This window comes from Hydra viridissima, unplaced genomic scaffold (genome assembly GCF_058129835.1).
Source record: "Hydra viridissima isolate aposymbiotic clone 2 unplaced genomic scaffold, HvirCarnegie_v1 scaffold_3, whole genome shotgun sequence".
Taxonomy (NCBI): Eukaryota; Metazoa; Cnidaria; class Hydrozoa; order Anthoathecata; family Hydridae; genus Hydra; species Hydra viridissima.
The window spans coordinates 16,780,457-16,790,817 of record NW_028324302.1 but is presented as its reverse complement, the minus strand read 5'-3'; the positions used below and the strand labels follow the sequence as shown (position 1 = coordinate 16,790,817).

The following is a 10,361-nucleotide window of genomic DNA, read 5'->3' as shown; positions in this document are numbered from 1 at the left end:
TCAAAGATAGAAAATCTAAATAATTTAAATTAAAAAAAACTGAAGAGCAGCTTTACTTAACTAAAAGATTTCATAAAAAATATTAAGTCAGATAAAAAAGTATACAATTGTAAAATCAATAAATTTAAAAGGAAAAAATAGTGTGATTAAATTTTTCTTTCTTAGAAATCCCTTTTGCCCAATGACTCAACAAAAATTTTTGGGATCATTACTTAGGCTGGTAAGAAAAACAAACAACTATAGGAATATAGATTACCAGTTTTTTCTATGTATTTTAACAGTGCTTTTCATGTCTCAGTCAATAAATACTTATTTTTAATAAACTATTTAACACTTTAGAAATTTAGAACAGTAAAATTTCAAATTGCTTCATCTTATCTTTGAGTAGTGTGCTGATAGGATTTTATGTTGTGATCATGAGAAAGATATCTTTGACGAATTTTCTAAAAAAAAAACTTATCAACTTTAATGTATTAATAGATAAACTGAAGATACGAACGCTGATAAACTTAAAAACATAAACTGAAGAAAATTATCCCAAAACTTTATTCTCATTCACACATCTAACTATCAACCAAGCTTACAATTATCCTCAAATTGCATATTTAAATTTATCATACCATATCATACTGTTTCATTTTTAAACGATTAGCTCGAAGACGTGCAATTCTTTCCTGCTCAAGCTGCTGAAAACCAACAGGCGGTGGTAGGTTTAACCTATGCAACGATTTTGTAATAAATATGCATGCATATGATATAAATGATAAAAGATTTTGTAAGATAAAAAAAAAAAAAAATCCACCGTTTTTCAATTTTTTGTTTACTTGCAGCAGGTCTCTGTTTATCTAAAAATGTTGAATGATTTAGTTTAAAAAATATTAATCAAAAACTATTTCAAATAATTTTGAAATATATAAATAGAAATAAAGAATGCTATTACTGAGCATCATAGAAATATGGTTAAAGAAAAAAGAAAAAAGAAACATGTAATATAAGAAGAAACATGTAATATAAGGAGATTAGAAGAAAAATGCAGCACAGTAACTAAAAAAACCTCTAAACAAATAGTAGGCATTAAAACAACAGTCTTATAATTAAAAAATAATTCCTATAATTTTTAAAGATATCAATTTTGTGTCAAAACGTAACAGTGTTCTTACAGTGTTACATTAAAATAAAGATAAAAGTTACAAAAAAAAAGAGAATAAAATAAAGATCAATCAAGTAACATTCATATATGAAATAAATTTAAGAAAGTTGGTTGTAATCTGCTTTTCAAAACTTGTAATATAAACTAAAAAAAAACCTACCTGGTTTGGTCATAGGAGCAGGAGAAAATGATTTCTTGTTTGCAAACCATTTCTTCCTATGTTTTTTTTCCAAACAACGATCTTTAACATTTTGTACTCTCTTTTTAGAATTATTAATAAAACGTTTCTTGTGCTGCCGAAATGCTTCTTGCAAATTTAACTGAGTAACATCTGCTCTAAAGCTATTAAAATTATTCTGTATTGTACTTTAGAAACTTTAAGAACAAAATTTTAATATAGACATACTCAGAAAACATCAGTTAATTGTTAACTACGGCAAAAATAAATTACTTTGATCCAACATTTACATTATAGAAATACTTTTTTTTATTCTTACTGAATTTAAATTACAACAAAAGACAGAAAGAAAAAAAAGGAATAATCAAAAATATTTTCATTTAAAATACACTTAAAAAAAAAGGTTCAAAATGTTAGTTAAGACAAATATCATTTCTATATTTTTAGGGAATGAAGTTCCTATCTAATTTAACAAGTATTAATAAAGAAGAATCATAATAATAAGAATGAAAAAATCAAAATAGAACTTAAAAACCTCTTTAAAAATCAAATAAAGATTGATGCAAAACTAGAAAGTGCAGCATTATTGTCAAATTTGAAGACAAATAGTGGCCTAGTTCACACGCTCTTTTTAAGTGTGCCCCTTATCAACTGTTGTTTTCATAGATAAACTGAAATCTTTATAAGTAATTCAATGTTTAAAATTCATTCTAAATGCAAAATCCAAATAAAAAAAATTGGGATCAGGAAAGAAAAACTAATCTTTATACAGTACTATAAACACAATTAAGAGCAGATAAACATTAAAGAGAGCAAATAGATATATACCTTTGAAACTCGACACTTTTGCTGGTACTGGTGTCTGAGGAGGGAACATGAAAAATAGGAACTTTGCATAATGGTATATCAGAAACATCAGAGTAAACAGATTGAAACCATGCTGTGTAAACAGGTTTTTTATCAATAAGAAAAGAATTGTAATTTTCATTTTTTGAAGAGCTGTAAACATGTCTTTGCATTTTAAAATCTTTACTTTTTTGTATTTTCTGGCTGTCTTCTTTTCTTTCAGTTTCTTGCATTTTTCTGTAATTAGGTGTTCTGTTTACTTCAAGATTTTCAAAAGATTGTTCCTGTCCCGCAATCTTGCTTGTTTGAGTCCACACTTGGAGAGTGAGAGGCCCTTCAGATGCACCACTTGATGTACTTTCTTTGAATGATGGAATATTTGTACCTTTGTTATGTTTAGAGCAATAGGGGCATACATTTTTATCTTTTAAAATTCTATCTTTTGGAAAGCTAGTTACAAATTCTGGAGATAAAATGCTTCTTGAAATACTTGTTGTTGATTCTGGGGATGTCATAACATGTGAATCAGTTAATGATTGCATGACATGTTTTTGTTGAACAAGAATTTTTTGAAGTGCTTCCAGTTTACTTATTATTTGACTTGAACTGCAGCTTGTTTTCAATACCTTGCTGGCTTGAAAGTCATTCCATAATTGATTTAGACTACTTTCTTTTTTTGGAGGATTAATTGAAGATAACAATCTACTACTGTGAAGTGGCATCTTCTTTTTATCACTAGATTTACTAATTAAAGAAACTTCAGATTTTTTTGTTTGTTTGAAAGTGTCATTTAATATATTATTCTGAAAATTATTTTTTTTCAGAGAAGTACCAGTAGATTCTAGTAAAGATTTTCTATTTGAAGCTTGTTGCTCTATAGCATTTGATTTTTTTATTACTGGATTTACTATTTTGAAATCAACCTGTGAGCTAATAGATTTATCTACACTAGTTAAATGTTCAATGTGGGTATTACTTCTATTTTCAGAAGAATTATTAATTCTGTGTGCTATTTGATCAATAATTGGGTCTCGTTTATACACTAAAGATTTATTTTTATTCTTATAAGATAAAGAAACGGGACTTTTAAATGGTATATTTGTATTTAGCTGCTGTTTCTCACTATTCCATGAAAATTGCATAGCAGTATTTAGATTAGAAGAGTTCATAGAGAGAGAACTTGTGGATTTTTCTTCAGATGATTGGAATGTATTAGAGTTTTTTGAACTGATAAAGCTTAATGTAGATGCAATTGATATTTCTTTATTTTCAAAATTAATTTTGCTCCACTGCTTTCTACTTAATCCTGAATCATTGAGAACAATATCTACCTCTTTGGTATTACTCTTATCAAGAGGATCAGATGTCATGCTAAGGGTTTGTAAACTTGTGTCTGAATGTATTGCTTTGTTTAAAGTAGCAAGAGCAGGTGATATTTCTGACTCTTGTTTTTTAACTAAGGAATTTGTTTCATTTAGGTTTTCTTTTAATGCATTAGAAAAATGAACAGTACTTGCTTGTACTTGATCAACATCTTGTTCAGATAGAAACTCATTAATATTACTTCTTCTGTTTAAAAGAGATATGTTCATAAAGGAGGAAGAGGTATCATCACTAGAAAACATTGTGTCATTATGAGTTATTGGAGAAGAGACAGGAGAATATACTTTGTTGACTGGTTGGAACGTTTTTTGAAATTCTTCTATATCAGTAAACTCATTAACTTTTTTGGTTTGTAAAGTGTTAAATTTATTGTCTTTATTCAAAGTAACTTTGGTAGGATAATCAGTAGATAAACTTGAGATAGGGGGTGACAAAACAACCTTCTGAGAACTCTGTACTTTAAACTCAGGGCTTTTGGTAACTTCAAGACCTTGATATTGAATGTTAGAAAGTTGATTTGAGCTGGTACTGTGAGATTCTTCAATACCTGACTTATCATCAACACTTTTTAAAAAAACAGGCAACAAATTCAAATTATCACTATTACTTTTTTCAACACCAAGTGGTTCAGGCCGATATACATCTTGCATATTATTTACCTTTAAACTAACCCAGTCAATACCAGTACCATGTAACTCATCCTCATTTGTTGAAGTTAGTGCTGTCCAGCCACTATTCACATATGAATATTGATTATCTTTTACATTTTCTAAATTGGTTTCAGAACTAATGTCTGATTGCGTAGGAGAACTGTAATGTAACTGAGTAATATCTTGGTTGATATTTTCCTAAAAATAAATTAATAATAATAATAATAATAATAATAATAATAATAATAATAATAATAATAATAATAATAATAATAATAATAATAATAGTAATAATAATGATAATAATAATAATAATAATAATAATAATAATAATAATAATAATAATAATAATAATAATAATAATAATAATAATAGTAATAATAATGATAATAATAATAATAATAATAATAATAATAATAATAATAATAATAATAATAATAATAATAATAATAATAATAATAATAACAATAATGATAATAATAATAGTAATAATAATAACAATAATAATAATAATAATAATAACAATAATAATAACAATAATAATAATAATAATAATAATAATAATAATAATAACAATAATAATAACAATAATAATAACAATAATAATAACAATAATAATAACAATAATAATAATAATAATAATAATAATAATAATAATAATAATAATAATAATAATAATAATAATAATAATAATAATAATAATAATGATAATAATAATAATAATAGAGAAAATCATCTGACTTGTTCAGTGTGCCTAATTTTGAATATAAAATATAGGACCTCTTATAGTAGCTATTAAACTGACCATAAAATATAAAAGTGATATTGATTTCTTACTTTTCCTGTAATAAGATCTTCTAACTTCTTTCTGATGTCATACTTTTCTGTTTCACTCAAAGCTTTAAGAACAAACCACTAAAACATTAAAAGAAACGCAGTTTTGAGAATTCAAAATAAAATATTAAAAATCTCATTTAATACATCATCCATTGCTTAGTTAAAAAAAAAAAAACATGAATGAATCTTCAAACTGAAGAGAATTTTTATTAAAGATGAGAAATTTGATTGCTTAAAATAGGTTTTAATTATAAATATGGTAATGCCATGTTCGTAATTAAAATCAACAATTTTTATGAAATATTTATAAAAGTACTTAACTTTGGCCAAATAGATAAGGTTGTTTTTTTGGGAAAAGAATATTTACTTGAAAGCAATCAAAGTCAGTGATTAGTTGTAACATTTAACTAAAACCTACAATTGTAATCTAATTAAAAATACTTAAATGAATTGTTTTTATGATATCGCCTAAACTATAGTATATTTATTATAATGCTAAATTATATGCCTGTTGGAAAAAGTTCTGAGAAAGCAGTAATTGAAGTTTTGAACTGAAACAATAAACTATTGATTATATGTATAGATAATTATTTTTATATTATTATTACTATCCTACAAATAGTGCACTTTTTGTGTAGTAGACAGGATGTAGTCCACATAAAATGTAATTAGAAAAATTTGAAGATTAGGCTTGTTAGGTTCTAATGCCTCATAAATTAGTGTCTATATAATTTTATAAAAATTTTTAATATGGACACTGAAGAAAAAAAATTTTCTCAAAGATAGCGAAATACAAATTAGTTTTAAATTTTTGATTGCCTGGTGATGGAAATTCAACATGTTATAAGAATGGGTCCTACTTTACTTTGAAATTATTTAGAAGATCATTAAGTTGGGATTTATACTTAATAGGGTTTCTGAAAGAGATCTTTTTTGAATCTAGACAAGTTTTGACCCCTGTAAATTGAAGATGAAAAGTAAACTGTTTATTCTATCATGGAAAGTTGCCACTTTTTCCATAAAGCACAAAAAAATATGGGAGATGTGAAATCAAAAATTAAAATTTTACCACAAAAAGTTAAAATTTCATAAGTCTAGGAAAAAAAACACAAATAAGAATGTTAATTAAAATGAACAGCTAAATTGTGTTCAGCTTTGCTAATTCAAATCAACAATTTCTACAATTTATTACATCTCCAGTAAACTGAGAGCAATTAAAAACAGGACTTTAGAGCACCTTAAAACTCTAGCTCTAACTACAAGATAACACGATCTAAACCAACTGCATGTATAGGTTAAAATATATGTTTAGAAGTGGATGCCTAAAAAGAAGACTGTATTTGTCTTTAACATTTAAGTTATTAATTTGTATTTTTGTTTTTTAATTTAATGTTTGTTCAACAAATTAATTGAATAAAAATATATTGTGTAGTGGAAGCTCTCTCATCTTGATGACTGTCATAGCTAGCAGAAAAAACTAACAAGAACTTTACAGTTTAAAACTTTATATCAAAATTTACATAAATATAACCTTAGGCAATTTGATATAAAAACAACAACAACTTGGATGAGACATTCAAACATTTCATAAATCAATAAAATTTTTCTTACTGCATATTTTTTATTTTACAATAGATGGGCTTTTGACACCAAGATAAATTTATTTTATTATAATTACTACTTTTAGAATTATTCTTTTGTATATTACTTGATCTTTGATTGTTTTAAGTGTTACCTACATCGTAATTTGAATATGGTATTGCTAATTATACATAAATATTTATTTGTACTTCATAACAAAAACTCCTATAAATATTCTACTTTTGTTTCAAAAAAAAGAAAAAAAACAACAAACCTCTTTTTCATTTTCTAATTCTTGTATTTTTGCCATTACTTTTATCTATTTTTATGCTGTTTTCTTTTTTGTTTTGTTTTTTTTTTTTTTAAAGAAAAACACCATAAAACCATTGTAAACACAAAAATGTTTGTATATTCCCGCTAATTTGTTTAAAGATTGGTTTCCAACGAATTAGTTATTCCACTTTTCCAACAATATCATCAAGACCGAAATAGGGGAAGAGGGGGAAGGAAAGAAAATCAGCGTTTTCACAACGGCGGAAAAAAAATTACAGCGAAATGCGGTAAAATGCATAATATGCACATTTATACCGCACTGCGGTAAAGGGTTTTACTTTTACGAAAAATTACGCAGAAGTGTGAAGATTGGTAAATTATTTTACGCTTTTTTTTATCAGAATGCGTAATGATGTATAAAATTACCCAAAGATAACGGTAAGGATGTGTAAAAATTTTTCAACGATGTTTGAAATAAATTTTATTTTCCTTTAAACGTAAGACATGTACCAGAAAAAATCTGCGCGGACATTATAAAGGATATTTATCTAACTATTGTATTTCGATATTGAATGTTATGTATATTTTGAAAGTACATATATTAATATTTTTAAATTTCACTTAAGAAAGTTTGTGAAGTTTTGTACGTGAGAACGCACGCACTTTGCGTTTTACACTCGACATCAGCTTTTGCACAGTCTTCGGCTGGACTTTCTTGGTAGCTCTCATCCATTTATTTTTGAAGTCTTTAATGTTTTTGGCTTCTTTTACATTGAACCTTAGTTTTCTTTTGACAAGAGCCCAATATCTTTCGATAGGACGTAGTTCGGGACAATTTAGTGGATTGCAGTGTTTTTCAACGAAATCTACTTTATGTTCTCTAAGCCAGTTTAAAGTTGTCCCAGAGAGTAGTGATATGATGCTAAATCGGGCCAAAATAACGGGTTACCCGTGTGTGTTCTTAAAAACGGCGAAAGACGTTTCTTGAGGCATTCTTTTATGTATATCTTGGTGTTAATTGTTCCAGTAGTCACAAAACAAGAGCTACTTTCACCACATTCACAAATTGCTTGCCAAACTAAGAATTTTTTAGCAAACTTTTGCATTCCAATGCATTTATATTTGGAATTCAGTTTCTTGCGATTAATTGCTGAATAATATTGGTGTCCTGGAAGAGATCGGAAATATGCAGCACAATAAGTAAATCGTCAATAATCAAACAAGATTTTTTAGCACATAATTTTTTATAGAGCAGCTTTGAACATCGAATTGCGACATTTTCTTGCTTTTCTTCACGACGAGGAACTTTTTTCTTTTTATAAGATTTATAACCACAATTTCTCTTTACTCTTTGTATAGTGGAAGCACTTGTCTTAAATTTATTCGCTAATATTCGAACAGAAATATCCGGTTTTCTGTCTAAGGCATCTTTTACCTTTTTACCAAGATCTCGTCTAACAAAATGTTTTTTTCTTCCACTTCCTGATTTTCTTATGATTGTACCAGTGTCCTTAAATCGTTTCACAACGCTCTGCACTGTTCTCAAAGCAATCAGCAGCTCTTAAGAAAATGTTTTGTTTGATACACCAGGATTTTCAACGAGAAAATGCAAAAATTTTTCTCACTTCTTATCTTGATTTGATGAAATTACAATTAAAGCTAGTTGTTTTAATAACAGAGTTGTTTAAATTTTGAACAACATTAATACAATCACATTTTAAAACAATTAGCTATTTTAAATGATGTACGGTTTCCGTAAACACCACATCAGAACACGCGCAGATTTTTTCTGGTACATGTCTTATTATGTACGCACTTTTTACAAATATAGTAGGTAGAAGTAGTAATAGCAAAGAAAATCGACTATTTTCTAGATAACCTAATATATATATATATATATATATATATATATATATATATATATATATATATATATATATATATATATATATATATATATATATATAAGATTTAAGTGACATCTTTAATAGTATGTGTAAAAGTATTACAATTATTAAAACATCATATACGGTATCATACTATTGTTTCTTTTTCTTTTTTATGTAATATTTCGGCTCATATATATATATATATATATATATATATATATATATATATATATATATATATATATATGAGCCTTTTTATGTAATATTTCGGCTCATATATATATATATATATATATATATATATGAGCCTTTTTTATGTAATATTTCGGCTCATATATATATATATATATATATATATATATATATATATATATATATATATATATATATATATACCGTGTGATTAGCTTAATGTTCAAAAGAATTAAGGAACACCAGCTCAATAGGAAGGAAATGAAGGGGCTCAAAATAGTAGTAGTACTAGCAAAAAAGCAAAGTTAAGTGACATGATGAAATCAAACAAGAAGGGGAAGAGGAAGGGGAAGGGGAAGGGGAAGGGGAAGGGGAAGGGGAAGGGGCAGGGGAAGGGGAAAATTTAGTAATAAAAATTCACAAAACAAATGAACTCTTATTTAATATTTCAGTATCAGCAAAGAAAAGCAGTAAATTTTGATAAAAGCGGAAAATTTGCTTACTACGCAGTTTTACGCAACAGCGGTAATTACGCATATTTTCCGTTTCCAGCGAAAATGTTGTTTTTTTTTTGTAAATTTACCGCTAGGGTTTTATAGTACTCTAAAGTCTTGTTTTTATTGCTCTCAACTTACTGAAGATATAAAAAATTGAAGAATTAGATGCTACTCTATTGACTTTCAGTTGTTCTGTTTGGTGTTTTTCGATTTTTTTTTTAAACCGGGAATAATTTGAAGTTAAATGTTTTATTTAAATAGAAAAATGTTCTTTTTAAATAGAAAAAATTATTCAGCTGTATATTTACTTAGTTTAGGATAACTCAGGATGTGAAAAAATAAGGGGAGTGATGAAAGGATTCATTAAAGCTTGTAGTTTTAATGAATCAGTTGAAAGTAGTTTTAACTGATAGTGGTTAAGCAATTCAAAATACCGAGACACTAGTAAAATGAGCATCTGTTGACATTTGTGTTGAGAAGTTATTTTATTAAAGATTAAGATAATCTAAAAGTTACAAAAGATCGTACTGGGACTAATTTACCTGCCTTTACCCTGTATTCTGAAACTTTTTACATGGTACCAAATAAGTCTAATAAATGATAAATCAGAAGCAATTTGAATGCAATTTAAAGAGTATTTAGAGTGATTTTAATTTCTTCAAGAATTAGAGAGCATCAAATTGCAGTTTATTTATTCTTTTATTTATGATGACAGAATCAATTTATTTGCGATTGCAAATTTTTAAGCTTTTGCTAAACTGTTCCTACATAAGCAACAAAAATTCGCCATATAACAGAATTTTATCCAAGTGGTGGAAAAAATATCTGCTTCTTCCTGAAGAATATCCCATTTCGAGAAAATCTTTGCTTTAATATCACTGCATA

General features: G+C 26.6%; 1 protein-coding gene across 2 annotated transcripts; it reads right to left on the bottom strand.

The window, feature by feature from the left end:
• Positions 1-240: 240 nt before the first annotated feature.
• LOC145180797 (uncharacterized) lies at positions 241-7,172 on the bottom strand. 2 transcript variants are annotated; one of them, XM_090082808.1, is made up of 7 exons: positions 6,900-7,172; positions 5,045-5,122; positions 2,157-4,405; positions 1,311-1,492; positions 803-845; positions 621-717; positions 241-443 (listed from the first exon to the last, which is right to left on the bottom strand). In XM_090082808.1, exons 1-7 carry the CDS (start codon positions 6,933-6,935, stop codon positions 375-377), a joined length of 2,754 nt encoding a protein of 917 aa, XP_089938934.1. In that variant the 5' UTR covers positions 6,936-7,172; the 3' UTR covers positions 241-374. The 2 variants fall into 2 exon arrangements, with proteins under 2 accessions (XP_089938934.1, XP_089938935.1); XM_090082809.1 differs by lacking the exons at positions 241-443; positions 621-717; positions 803-845; positions 1,311-1,492 and adding an exon at positions 1,941-2,038.
• Between the last annotated feature and the right edge of the window lie 3,189 nt (positions 7,173-10,361).

Coding starts and splice junctions, on each gene's coding strand:
- LOC145180797 (XM_090082808.1), bottom strand. CDS start 6,935: ATGGCAAAAATACAAGAATTAGAAAATGAAAAAGAG. Junction 4,406..5,044: donor AAGATCTTATTACAGGAAAA/GTAAGAAATCAA, acceptor ATTTATTTTTAG/GAAAATATCAACCAAGATAT. Junction 718..802: donor AAACAAAAAATTGAAAAACG/GTGGATTTTTTT, acceptor ATCGTTGCATAG/GTTAAACCTACCACCGCCTG.